This window comes from Drosophila arizonae, chromosome 5 (genome assembly GCF_054131065.1).
Source record: "Drosophila arizonae isolate 15081-1271.41 chromosome 5, UAZ_ARI_1.0, whole genome shotgun sequence".
Classification (NCBI taxonomy): Eukaryota; Metazoa; Arthropoda; class Insecta; order Diptera; family Drosophilidae; genus Drosophila; species Drosophila arizonae.
Window position 1 is genome coordinate 12970127 of NC_142925.1, and position 14514 is coordinate 12984640.

At 41.8% G+C, this 14514-nt stretch overlaps 3 protein-coding genes across 3 annotated transcripts; 2 read left to right on the top strand and 1 right to left on the bottom strand.

Moving 5' to 3' along the window:
* Positions 1 to 1092: 1092 nt before the first annotated feature.
* Mdr50 (Multi drug resistance 50) lies at positions 1093 to 8832 on the top strand. Its single transcript, XM_018010674.2, has 9 exons — positions 1093 to 1286; positions 2417 to 2630; positions 3168 to 3445; positions 3506 to 5459; positions 5538 to 5843; positions 5980 to 6119; positions 6182 to 6743; positions 6804 to 6950; positions 7019 to 8832. The coding sequence occupies exons 1-9, from the start codon at positions 1201 to 1203 to the stop codon at positions 7217 to 7219; spliced, it is 3888 nt and encodes a 1295-aa protein (XP_017866163.2). The 5' UTR covers positions 1093 to 1200; the 3' UTR covers positions 7220 to 8832.
* On the bottom strand, positions 8216 to 11908 carry Hsc70-5 (Heat shock protein 70 cognate 5). Its single transcript, XM_018010681.2, has 6 exons — positions 11670 to 11908; positions 11508 to 11554; positions 10396 to 10974; positions 9223 to 10327; positions 9020 to 9160; positions 8216 to 8948 (listed from the first exon to the last, which is right to left on the bottom strand). The coding sequence occupies exons 1-6, from the start codon at positions 11760 to 11762 to the stop codon at positions 8847 to 8849; spliced, it is 2067 nt and encodes a 688-aa protein (XP_017866170.1). The 5' UTR covers positions 11763 to 11908; the 3' UTR covers positions 8216 to 8846.
* Positions 11909 to 12036: 128 nt separating this feature from the next.
* Positions 12037 to 14484, top strand: LOC108615862 (dnaJ homolog subfamily C member 11). The gene is made up of 6 exons (XM_018010686.2): positions 12037 to 12469; positions 12529 to 13105; positions 13161 to 13458; positions 13525 to 13641; positions 13703 to 14126; positions 14200 to 14484. Exons 1-6 carry the CDS (start codon positions 12398 to 12400, stop codon positions 14326 to 14328), a joined length of 1617 nt encoding a protein of 538 aa, XP_017866175.1. The 5' UTR covers positions 12037 to 12397; the 3' UTR covers positions 14329 to 14484.
* Positions 14485 to 14514: the final 30 nt, after the last annotated feature.

The following is a 14514-nucleotide window of genomic DNA, read 5'->3' on the forward strand; positions in this document are numbered from 1 at the left end:
AATAGTATTAATTTAATTTAATCATTTTTTTTAATTTTGTATATATTTTGTAAATTGTATTTTAATATTTTGTATAATATAAAATATTTAATAATATTAATTTAATAATATTATTTTTAATCTTAATATTTTGTATATTTTCATTGAGAATAATAATATGAGACAGCAATATCTATAATTGTTCAATAAAAATTAAAATAATAATTAAAATTGAAAGAGACTTATTTTGTATAAAAAAAAAAATAATAATAATAAATAAATATAAATATAAAATAAATAAAAATAAAATCTGACAAATATGTATACTCTACTTATCAATTAGTCATATAGCATACAATATATATTTTCAATTTCAGTTCTCTTAACAAGAATGGAATACCAATGGAATGGAATAATATGGAATAAATATAGTTATGGAATAAATATTGTTAATTCAAAAACTCGTGTCCAGATCAGGATGTATATATATGTAACATGTCTGATTAGAAACAGATAGTAAGTGCCTAGTACAATTATATAATAAGCACAATTGATTGTTATAATTTGTTTATATATTTTATGCATGTATGTTTTAAGTGCCTCATAAACCGGCGATATCTGCTAGAAAATACACCTTACCCGCCTTGAGTAATTTGCAAATGATAAGGTTATTTAATATGTAATCGATTGTGTTAGCAATTAATACGGCAGACAGAAAGAGAGAGTGAGCGAGTGGTATTCAGAGAGATAGAGATAGAGAAATCGCGCTCCCTATATTGTTAATTCAAAAACGAATGATGACATGGCTAATAATGATTAAATTGTGCGAGTCGTCATAAGCTCCATTCAATTTGAAAAACCATTGGAGTAATTCTAATTTTTATGAATTGGCTATAAAAATCGATTAATCAAAATAATGGCAGATTTTAAGCCACTGGCATTTAAAATCTACTCTTCATTTGATCTATTCATATTCATGGCATTACTCTTTCCTTTGCGTACTCTTACCTTATTCATAGCCCAATAAATTGATAAGCTCTATCAAAAATGAACCGATATCAACTAATGTTTTATTTCGCAGGTCTGCGCTTCAAATATAAGCCCATATGCTTTAACCAATTTCATTAGTCTCTTTCTAACAGTTGTCCTATTTAGTTCGTGTTTTCGAGAATAACAGAAATTTAACCAAACTGAAAAGAAAGTGTTCAATAGCCCATCAAAATGACTGAGTCTAACGGCAATGTGTATAAAACGAATATTGTTTTGGCTGACTCCTTTGCTGAGAAAGAGAAGGAACGCAAAAGCTTGTGAGTTGAATGAAATGTACTTTGAACTTCATATAAAAGGAACAAATAAGTTAAAGCTTTTAAGCGAAGAGCCCTGCTACAATTTTCTGCAAATTAGGATAAAAAAATAAAAACAAAGGCAAAGTTCTTAGTTGATTGTGACTCTGTGACTCAAATAATATTTATTGTCTAAAATAGTTATGGGAAAATAATAAATTCCAATGAGACTATACCAAAGGGACATAATTATAAAAATTCAATTTATCAATTTGTGAATTTAAGAATATATTCATAAAAAAAGTAAATATATTCATAAAAAAATAAAAATATATATGTATATTTATATAATAATTACTTGATGTATTTTTACTTTATAAACCTATGTATCTATCTATATATTTAATTTTCATAGAAAATTTGCTTAAAGATTTTAATTTTCCTCCACTTTCTTTTAGTCAATACTTGATAATTTTTGCTTTAAAAAGTTTGTTTCTAGTTTTCTGTTCTCAGAAAAAAAAAAACAAATCATTTATTTTAACTAGTTGTAATAGTGAATAGCATATTTATTTGATTATTTAAATATTTTCTTTTCCTTTTTAATTTAATTTTCTATTTATACTATAATGCATACATATATTAATTATATATTAATGCATATCAATATAAATCAATCTAGTATCTATAATCACATATTCTGTGTATACGCAATTTATCCTCCTTTGATAGGTCTATGAAAATTTCGGTAACCATGATCGTGCAGTTTTTTAACAACGAAGCGTGCGCAATATTTCGCGCTCGAGCGCCATAAATTTTAGTACTCTAATGGCAGTTAAAACAACAAAGAGAACGTATATGTATATATATTTGAGCTATTGTAGGAACCAAGTGCTGCCTGGGAATCTTGTGGTACGAACTATGATGACGAATTCGATTTGAATGAATGATACAAAGTGTTAGACTCGGGCTAATAGTGGGAATCAACGCGACCACTTCGACAGCCTTGACTGGTGCTAGGGTTAGCGATAAGGAATGTGCGATTCGTCTAAGATAGAAGGTGGCATGCGAACGGCTGTTACGCTCCCCATTTATAACTCGGATTGTTTTATTTAAGTTTACTTATGAAATGGCACGTGCTTTGCGTATGATTGCAGTGAGCCAAATAAAACGAAAAAGAAATCGAAGAAGCAGGATAAAGATGAGAAAGAGGACAAACCGAAGGATGATGTCAAGCCAGTCGGGTTCTTTACAATGTTTCGCTATGCAACGAAGAAGGATCGCATACTGTACATTCTCGGACTGCTCGGCGCTGTAGCCACGGGCCTGACAACACCAGCGAACAGTTTGATCTTTGGAAATCTCGCTGATGTGAGTATATTTATATATCTAAAAAGCTTCCATATTTATATGTTTTATTTGCGATTGAGTCAGAGCTCTTCCGATTGGCTGACTGAAACTTGTTTACTTTGTCTACACCCGATTGATGGTTAGATAAGAAAACAAGTCTGATAGCAGTAGTCTGGAGTGCTTGACCAGCAAATACCCTAGCGAATTTTCGCAATTTGTTCCTACGAACTTTCATATATATACTCGAAATCTGTCTTGTCATTACGAGTATATATACTTTATGTTCTCTGCCTTCTTCCTTCCGCCAGTCCATTTTTAGAAAACAATTGAAGTCCTGAAGTCCCATGCCTAATATTTCTAATGAATATTATTTAATCATACATCTTAGCCAAAGCAATATACCCGAAATTTAAATTTTCAATTTCAAGTTCAGGGTATAAGCACAACAGAAAGTGCTTTGAAGTGTTTACCAATTGAAAGTAGCCACATACATAGCTCTATCTTGCCAGTCCTTACCCACTAAACCGATATATCTTTTCATACACTTTGGGCTCTTAGGACATGATTAGCATGAGTGGTACCCTGGAGAGGAATGTCTATGTAAAGGATGCCGCATCGGACATGCTGCTGGATGCGGTGCAGGATTTTTCGCTGAACAACACGTATATCGGAATTGTAATGCTGGTCTGCAGTTACATATCCGTCACGTCCTTCAACTATGCTGCCCACTCCCAGATTTTGGCCATTCGCTCCAAGTTCTTTCAGTCTGTGCTGCATCAGGATATGACCTGGTACGACATGAATCCCAGCGGCGAGGTGGCCAGTCGCATGAATGAGTAAGTAGAGCAAATCATTTCAGTCATTCAGATTCTTTTTAATCCTCTTCAATCCCGCAGAGATTTATCGAAAATGGAGGACGGCCTGGGCGAGAAGGTTGTGATCTTTGTGAACTTCATCGTGGGCTTCGTTGGGTCCGTGGTGCTGGCATTTTACAAGGGCTGGCAGCTCTCGCTTGTCTGCCTGACCAGTTTGCCCGTCACCTTCATTGCCATGGGCTTCGTATCCATCGCCACATCCAAGCTGGCCAAACAGGAGGTCAACGTCTATGCCAGCGCCGCCGTTGTTGCCGAGGAGGCTTTATCCGGCATCCGCACCGTCAAGGCCTTTGAGGGCGAAAACAAAGAGGTTTCCGCCTACAAGGAGAAGGTCGTTGCCGCCAAATTACTGAACATTAAGCGAAACATGTTCTCCGGCACCGGCTTTGGCCTTCTGTGGTTCTTCATCTATGCCTCTTATGCTCTAGCATTCTGGTACGGCGTCGGTCTCGTCATCAAGGGCCGCCACGATGAATACTACGAGAACTACTCGCCAGGCACCATGATCACCATCTTCTTCTCGATCATGATGGGCTCCATGAACATTGGCATGGCCGCGCCGTATATTGAAGCATTTGGCATTGCCAAGGGCGCCTGTGCCAAGGTCTTCAAAATCATTGAGCAGATCCCAACCATCAATCCGATAGAGCCGCGCGGCAAGAATCTCAATGAACCGCTGAACACCATCGAGTTCCGCGACGTCGAGTTCCAGTATCCCACGCGCAAAGAGATTCCCATTCTGCAGAAGCTCAACCTGAAGATTCATCGCGGCCAGACGGTGGCCCTAGTCGGGCCGTCGGGCTGTGGCAAATCTACTTGCATACAGCTGATACAGCGCTTCTATGATCCTAAGGCCGGCGACGTGCTCTTCAATGGCATAAACATCAAGGATATCAATATCAAGTGGCTGCGCGAGCGCATCGGAGTCGTGGGACAGGAGCCTGTGCTCTTTGGCCAGTCCATATACGAGAATATACGCTATGGTCGCGAGGATGCCACCAAGGAGGATATTGAGGCTGCTGCCGCAGCAGCCAATGCGGCCATATTCATCAAGAAGCTGCCCAAGGGCTACGATACGTTGGTGGGTGAGCGTGGAGCCCAGCTGTCTGGCGGACAGAAGCAACGCATTGCCATTGCTCGCGCTCTGATTCGTGACCCGGAGATTCTGTTACTGGACGAGGCGACCTCGGCTCTCGACACTGCCAGCGAGGCTAAGGTGCAGGCCGCCCTGGAGAAGGTGAGCCAGGGGCGCACCACCATCATTGTGGCCCATCGTCTGTCCACCGTACGCCGTGCCGACAAGATTGTGGTGATCAACAAGGGCGTGGTTGTCGAGGCCGGCACCCATCAGGAGCTGATGGCCATAAAGAATCACTACTTCAATCTGGTGACCACACAGATGGGCGAGGAAGATGACGGCATGCTCAGTCCCACTGGCAATATACTCAAGAACTTCGATGTTAAGGATGAGGACGAACAGGAAATTAAGGTACTTGAAGAGGAGGAGGACATCGACGACGCAGTAGATAAAACAGATAAAAAGAAAAAGAAGAAGAAGAACAAGGGAGATAAAGAACCCTCGCCCATGCGAGGCGTCTTGCAGCTAAATAAACCCGAATGGCTTCATCTTGGAATCGGTTGCGTGTGCTCCATCATCATGGGCTGTGCCATGCCCATTTTCGCTGTACTCTTCGGCAGCATACTCGACGTGATGCGTTCCGAGGACGATGATTACGTACGGGAGAACACCAACCAGTACAGTCTGTTCTTCCTGATCTGCGGCATTGTCGTCGGCATCTCCACCTTCATGCAAATCTATCTCTTTGGTGTGGCCGGCGAGAATCTGACGGAGCGTCTGCGTGGCCTGGTCTTCAGTGCAATGCTCAAGCAGGAGGTGTCCTGGTTCGATGATCGTTCCAATGGCACGGGCAGTCTCTGCGCCCGTCTATCCGGCGATGCAGCCGCCGTACAGGGTGTAAGTACTACAAATACTGTGGAATTTGTGTAACTCTTTTAATTTCATCTATCTCTATACCTCTATTTATATATGTAGGCAACTGGTCAGCGTATTGGCAGCATTATTCAATCGGTTGCCACTGTGGTATTGGGCATCGCCCTGGCCATGTACTATGAGTGGAGCCTGGGTCTGGTAGCCATAGCGTTTATGCCCTTCATACTGATTTCCATGTATTTGCAACGCATTGTCATGGAGCAGGAGAATATGGGCAATGCCAAGATCATGGAGAACACAACAAAGCTGGCCGCTGAGGTGGTCTCCAATATTCGCACCGTCGTGTCTCTGGCGCGCGAGGACATGTTCCATCGGACCTACATTGAGTTACTCACACCAGCCGTTGTGGTAAGCAGCCTAAGATTAACTATGATCCTAGATATCCCCAAATGAAATCAGCTCTTAATTTGACCACGTTCTGAGTTCAGGGTATCTCCTAGTCGGATAGCGTTTTCTTACCAGTTTTCCCTCGTTATTCTTTTAGAAATCGAAAAGGAATACGCACTATCGTGGCTTAGTCTATGGTCTGGCCAGATCAATGATGTTCTTCGCCTATGCCGCCTGCATGTACTACGGCGCCTGGTGCGTGGTCAATCGCGGTCTACAAATGGGCAATGTATTCAAGTAAGCAAAGCTAAAGTCTAAAACAAAGTCGAGTCAATTAACGATTCTTTTTTCGTTTACAGGGTATCACAGGCCTTGATCATGGGCACTGCTTCCATTGCCAGCGCCTTGGCATTTGCGCCCAATATGCAGAAGGGCATTACAGCGGCGCAGAGTATTTTGAAATTCCTGGAGCGAAAGCCACTGATTGCCGACAGTCCGGGCGTCTCTCTGGAGCCCTGGCATTCCAATGGCAACGTCATGTTCGACAAGGTGGAGTTCACCTATCCGACGCGTCGCGAGGTGCAGGTGCTGCGCGAGCTTATTATGCGTGTGCAAGCTGGCCAGAAAGTGGCGCTAGTCGGTCCCTCAGGCTGTGGCAAATCCACGTGCATTCAGCTGCTGCAGCGCTTCTACGATGTGGACGCTGGAGCTGTGCTGATCGATGACCGGGACGTTCGTCAGTTGGCCTTGAGCAATCTGCGCATGCAGCTGGGCATCGTGTCCCAGGAGCCCACTCTATTCGATCGCTCCATACGTGAGAACATCGCGTACGGCGACAACACCAGATTAGTCACGGATCAGGAGATTATTGCGGCAGCAAAGAAGTCCAATATACATCAGTTCATTGCCAATTTGCCACTGGTGAGTAGGAGCTCAGATATGCTCTAGGCTGGGTAATAACATTTCATCTATGCTCTATAGGGCTACGAAACGCGCATGGGAGAGAAGGGCACACAATTGTCGGGGGGTCAGAAACAACGCATAGCTATTGCTCGTGCTCTGATCAGAAACCCGAAGATCCTCTTATTGGATGAAGCTACATCCGCTCTGGATGCCGAAAGTGAGAAGGTAAAGTCGAAAAGGAAAATCTAGTTTTAGTTTTGATTATTATTAATATTTATCACTTATTTCTGCAGATCGTTCAAGAAGCATTGGATGCTGCAGCCGAGGGTCGCACCACAATCAGCATAGCCCACAGACTGTCCACCGTCGTCGACTCGGACGTGATCTATGTGTTCGAGAACGGCGTCGTCTGCGAGAGCGGCACCCACAAGGAGCTGCTGGAGGCCCGCGGCCTCTACTCTACATTGTACAAACTGCAAACTGGTTCCATGTAAATATTGACACACGGATCAATCACGGATCACAGAATAACAAATAGCGATCAATGAGAATTACTTGCTTAGGAGCGATTAGTATTAGGCTGCACAAAGAAAAACGAAAGAAAAGCCAGACACATTTAATGTAGATAGTAATATTTTAGCTGTTAAGAAAGTATTTATGAATTTACCGACTTTGTTGGAATTATGTATATAATAAAAAAAAAAAAAATAATAAAAAAATTAAAAAAATTAAGAAAAACAAATAAATAAAGAAAACTAAATATAACAATTATCGATTTCTAGAGTTCCAGGTGCTAAAATATAAAATATTAATATAAAATAAAAACAAACAGAGAGTGAGTCACTCGTGTTTCAGGTGCTACAAACATAACACCTTTCTCCAAGCAATATTTTACGATTATCAAGCGCGTGAAGCATGTGATCGCCTAAAATAAAATAAAAATGATATCAAACAGAATGCGAAATTAAACTTTAAACAAGCAGACTCATTCTCAGTTCCAGGTGCTAACATACCCTCCCTATGTTTAGCAAAGTTGAAAGATTATTAAACATGTGATCCCTTACCTATAATCAATGATAACTCTAATTTCGTCATTAAAATAGTCTAGCTTGTTAAATGACCAATAGCATTATAGGAAGCAATATCAACCATATCAATCATTCGATTACACTTCCTTACGTAAATGCTCGCAGCTACATGTATACAAATATGTATATTATATTGGTATAATTTGATAAGTCAATCGATAGATATGAATATATAAAAGCCTTATCCGAGTATTCCGCCGGCGTAAGCTAAAGCTGATAAAGAATGTCACAAATTCTTTTTCATTTTACAATCAAACACAAAGCAATTATTTATAGCAGATGTCATGCGTGCTTAAAATAATATAATAATAATAATAATCTAATACACAATTTGCAATTTAAGAAATCTATGCACACACTTAGCAATCTCATACATAAATAAATAAAAAGATCTCAAAATGCTTCAGTTTGTAAATAATATATTATTGTTCACGTATATTTAAAGTTTACAAATGTAAAGAGACTATGTAATTGCATTTTACCCAGTCAATTCTTTTTATTTTTGGTTTTCCACTGGAAACCAAAGACAAATTTTGCTTAAATTATAACTTTCGATCTGCCAACGGGTGACATCTTATCTCATGTGGACTCTGTAGGATTTGGGCTTGTGCTGCTGTGCTCGTTATTGTACAACTACAACTAGTTTAAAATAAACGTAAGGTAAAAGTAAGGAAAATCTTACAGTAGGCACACAAACAACACAACTCTCCGTCACGCCACAGATTTACAATAGATTTCGATCCAGACATTGAGTAGTGCATTATAAACAATAAAAACTTAATGCAACTGATTTTGACTGAGTTGTGATCGTATGTCGTTGATGTTTGCATCTCGTAGGTTGTTAATGTCCACACATATTACTACACAATTTGGGTAAATGCTTTTTGCTTATGAATGATCGGGATCATTTTATATGATTTAGAAGAATCAGGAATATGATGGGCTTTGTTTTGTTTAACGTACAACTTAATCCGAATCCAAGTGTGATTATTATGAAATAAGAGAACAACAACTACGACTATGGTTGCCTAATTTAGTTCTTCTCCTCCTTCTTGGCGTCGCCGGAAGAATCGGCCGAACTGCTGCTGCTGCCGGAGGCGGCGCCGCCTGAGCTGCTCTCGCGTTCGGCGGACATCTGTTATACAATTCATTAATTTCAATTAATAAAATATACTAAATATGTATTAGTTTTGCTAATTAGCCTACCTTCTTGTATGCCATCTCGAAGAGCTTCAATGAGGACTGCTGCAGTTGGTTGGTGGCTTTCCTCACCTCCTCTGGATCAGCGGTCTCCTTGTTGGCCAGCAGAGTGCGCAGATCAGCAATTTCCTTCTTCATTTTTTCGCACTATAATAAATCAAATAAAATGATAGTATTTACACACAAATATATTAATTCGATTTACGTACTTCTTCAGCGGGCAGTTGGCTCTTGAATTCTTCCATTTTGGTCTCTGTGTCGTGCACAATACTCTCGCCCTGGTTAACAATTTCAATCAGTTCACGCTTCTTCTTGTCAGCAGATGCGTATTCCTCAGCCTTCTTAATCATGTTCTCGATCTCATCCTTGCTCAGACCACCGCTCGACTGGATCACAATCTGTTGCTCCTTGCCGGTACCCTTGTCCTTGGCCGACACATGGACAATTCCGTTGGCGTCAATATCGAAGACCACCTCAATTTGGGGCACGCCGCGGGGCGCTGGTGGAATGCCGACCAGTGTGAAGGATCCCAGCAATTTGTTGTCGTTGGCCATCTCACGCTCGCCCTGGTGCACCTTAATCTCCACCTGAGTCTGGCCATCGCTGGCCGTTGAGAATACCTGCGACTTCTTGGTGGGAATGGTCGTATTGCGAGAGATCAGACGTGTGAACACACCTCCCAATGTCTCAATACCCAGCGACAGGGGAGTGACATCGAGCAAGAGCACATCAGTGACATCGCCAGCCAAGACACCGCCCTGGACAGCGGCACCGACGGCAACAGCCTCATCGGGATTAACCGAACGCGAGGGCTGGCGTCCGAATAGTTCCTGCACTGTGGACTGTACCTTGGGCATGCGCGTCATGCCACCGACCAGCAAAACTTCGCCGATTTCAGACTTGGATACCTCAGCATCAGACAATGCCTTCTGGCAAGGCTGAATGGTGCGCTTGATCAGATCTCCGACCAGACTCTCCAGCTTGGAGCGAGTCATTTTCAGGTTCATGTGTTGGGGTCCCGCAGCATCCATGGTCAGATATGGCAAATTGATGTCGGTCTGTTGGGAGGACGACAGCTCGCACTTGGCTTTCTCTGCAGCCTCCTTCAGGCGCTGCATGGCAATATTGTCCTTGCGGATATCAATGCCGCTATCCTTCTTGAATTCGGCCACTAGGAAGTTGACAATGGCATTATCGAAATCCTCTCCGCCCAGCAGAGTGTCACCATTAGTGGACTTTACTTCGAAGACGCCCTTCTGGATTTCCAAAATGGAAATATCAAAGGTACCGCCGCCCAAATCATATACAGCAATACTAGAAGATATTAATATTATATACATTAGTATTAATGTAGCCAAAGCTCAGTGATTTCCTTCACTCACATTTTATCCTCGGTTTTATCCATACCGTAAGCCAGCGCCGCTGCTGTTGGCTCGTTAATCACACGCAGAACATTCAAGCCAGCGATTTGACCAGCATCCTTTGTAGCCTGACGCTGTGAGTCGTTGAAGTAAGCGGGCACCGTGACCACAGCGTTCTTGACTGGTGTGTTGAGGTACGCCTCGGCAGTCTCCTTCATCTTCATCAGAATAAAGGCACCAATTTGGGAGGGCGAGTAAACTTTGCCATCTGTCGCCGATACCCAGGCATCGCCATTGGAAGCCTTAACCACTTTGTAGGACAAATTGGTAATATCTTTCTTAACCTCAGGATCATCAAAGCGGCGTCCAATCAGACGTTTTGTGGCATAGAAAGTGTTGGCTGAATTCGTGACTGCCTGACGCTTGGCCGGCATACCAACCAAACGTTCGCCATCCTTGGTAAACGCAACGTGGGAGGGCGTTGTGCGTGCACCCTCCGCATTCTCAATCACCTTCGCCTGCTTGCCCTCCATCACGGCCACGCAGGAGTTGGTGGTACCCAAATCGATACCAATAACAGCTCCCTTAACTTCGCCAGATCTGAGAGTAACAGAAAAAAAAGCGTGTTAGTGGATGTTTGTAATTCTGATAAGATTGGGTACGCTAAGCGAAATACAAAGAAACATGAGATAAGTCTATAATGGAGATGCTCAGTTCCATTCATCAACAATAAGTTAAGCTGATGTAATTATTCATTAAATTGTGGAAAACAGCTATAGAAGTGTTATGTAACTACAAATTATATATGAAATTGGTTTATCAACCCGCGGAACTGAACTACTAATTAGAATTGAACCACTCTGTTCAGCACTGACAATAACTGCATGTTTGTGTATATATGTATGCATGTCATGTAACAGACATTGCTTATATATATGCCGCATATATTAACAAAATATTTTAAAGACAAATCTACATTGCCCAATAGCAAAATATAATATATTTCAATATATTACTACTTTCGAAAATGTGTATTACATAAGTAGCGGCATATTGTTTTATTTGAGTGTCTTGCCCTGCAATGCGGCAAATCAACATGTGTAATAAATGTTATAGTATCAAAGTTCACTTACTTGTAACGCATCTGACCCGACAATCCATTGAAAACGCCAGGAAGATTCTGTAAATAATCAAAAGTATGTATTTAAAGTGATTGAAATGTAAAAACATTAGGCGGTACATCAATTGCTAGAACATGCCGCACTGACTATTATGTAAAGCTGATTTGTACTTACGCGGAATATGCTAGAAGCTGCCGACATATGCGCTGGGGCTGCAAGGCTGACCTGGCGCGATAGGCGTGGTATGAGCTTGGGTACGCGCAACATTTTCGTATTTTACTTTTTTTTTATTTTACACTTGCACTAATTATCAAATAAAACAGCTGCAAAATGCACCGCTATTGAGTCGAAAATTTCGTCAGAGCGAACCACGAGCACGTTTCCCTTACGAGGGCTGGATAAAGACGACAGTCAAAGATGTGAGCAGCCCACAAAATAATCGGTTTGTGGTGGAACTGAAACAAAATACGCAGAGTTGCATTAAGTGTTCGGCTACGGTGCTGCCAACGCTTTTGAGTGGCAAGTGTACGTGTGATTTCTTCAAATTATTTACAAAGCTTTTCAGAATTGATTTGAAATTTGTGTATTTAATAATTCGGCTATACAAACTGTATTAGCTGATATGTGAATAGACTTGTTTATGACATTAGTTGCTCGGCATCTCCAATAGATCTGTCCGAGGCACCCTGTGTATGTGAGGATTTCCCAGCGTTTCGTGTTCCATCACACGTGTTGTTATTATTGCGTAAAGTAGTATAAAAAAAAATCGTTTCAAAATTTTCACCAAAATTGAATAATAAATCGTCGGTTCGACCGATGCTGCTTATGCCGTTATTGTACAGCCGGTACTTTAGACACTCTGAGCGTAATCTGTCGATTGTCTAACTTTCAAATTCGGCGTTATGGCATCGGACAACGAATCCGACGCCGAACTCGATGAAAACTACTACACATTTCTCAATTTGCCGCGAGATGTAAGTGCATTCTAATTAAATATATCTATTGGTACTTCTAATACATCACCTTTCACCAGGCCACGCCGGAGCAAATTAATACCGCGTACCGGAAGCAAAGTCGCATTTACCATCCGGACAAGCATATGGACCCGGAGAGCAAAAAGAAGGCAGAAATCATGTTTAACCGAACGAAACGTGCCTATGAGGTTCTTTCCGATCCACACCAGCGTGCGATTTACGATTCAGTAGGCGAAAAGGGTCTAAAAACAGAGGGCTGGGAAATCGTACACCGGACAAAGACACCGGCAGAGATACGGGAGGAGTACGAGCGTTTAGCTCAGGCCGCTGCCGAGCGCCGGCTGCAACAGCGCACCAATCCACGTGGCAACATCACTGTCAATGTGAATGCTACCGAAATATTTACGCCCTACGATGATACAGAGATGCCACGTGTGGAGATCGGCTCAATGAGCATTGCCCAATCCATTGAAGCGCCGATAACACGCAAGGACATGATCATCATGAGTGGCAATCTGTACTCGTCCAATGGCACCGGCACAGGGGGCTTTATGGTTGCCGGCCGGCGACTGCTCAACAAAGGTTGGTTGGAGGTTTGCCTTGGTGCCGGCAATGGCTTCCTGTTGGGTCTCAAGGGTAAGCGATTGGGATTATTGTGCAACCTTAAATAGTATATGCGTAATGTCAACAGGTGGGCGCACGCTGACATCGAAGCTAACGCTGAATGGCGGCACCAATATGAATTTCCAGGAAAATGGTGTAATACCCGTTGTGTTTTCCACATTAGCCGTCCAACTGGACAAGCACACCGTAGGCAGCCTGACGCTTAATGCCGGACCGCAGTCATCCATGACCACGCAGGTCGATCACTCCAATGATCAGCATGCCATAAGCACGTCCTTTGTGATAGGCACCCCACACATGTACTTTGGCGTCTCCTATACCCGAAAAATGCTTGAGAACGAGATGAAGCTGAAATTGGCCACCAAGTGAGCATGAACTGGATTAGGCTAATTAATAATTTGCATTAATTCATCTCTGGCTGACATTTTCAGAGTGGGCACATTTGGATTCCTGGGCGAATACGGCGTGGAGAAAAAAGTTTCGAAATACAGTTCGCTGATAGCAACCGTTTCCATAGGCGTGCCTTCCGGAGTCATACTCAAATTGAAGTGAGTGACCCACCCGTCTGTGCAAAGAGTATTGAACAAAACAAATCATTAATGATTCCAGAATAATACGTTCTAACCAGTCGTATGTGTTTCCAATCCATCTGAGTGACGAAATTGTGCCCGCTGCTGTTTTCTATGCAACAGTGACGCCGATAGTTGCGTGGTTTTTCGTCAAAAAGACCATTATGGATCCCATGGAGGCGGATCGTAAGAGCATCGAAGTGGAGCGGACGAAGCGGCAAAATGAGCAGCGTTTGGCTGCCAAGAAAACAGAGGCAATGGCAGCAATACACTTGATGCAGAGCACCTACAATCGCATCCTCAAAGAGGAGCAGGACCGTCGAGGTCTGATCATCAAGAGAGCGATCTATGGATGCATCAACGAGGGCACCTCACAGTTCAAGCCGGAGGCATCGCATGATGTCACCGTGCCCATTCAGTGTCTAGTCAGGGATGGTACATTGCAGTTGTATGAATCGTCTAAGGTATATTTAATCGAATTTAAATTAATTGCAAAGTAATTTTTATGATATTTATCTACTAATATTTCCATTGCAGTGCGATTTACCTGGCTTTTTTGATCCCAGCTTGGGAGACGAAAAAATATTGCGCATTGAGTATACATTTGAGGATGTATTAAAAACCGTCAATCTAAAGGATAATGAACCATTACGACTGCCAGGATAGAACGCATTGCAATTTGTAAAAATCTTCAGTTTTTGTTTAAAATTGTTTTTATAATTAATAGTAGCCGTAAAAAAGAAAATATATGATAGTCAATGAACTGGCTAGTTTTTCTAAATTGGCATCAGTTTCAGCAAAATGCTTGTAATTTCCTAAAAATCCTTGTTTTATTTTATACATACTACCATC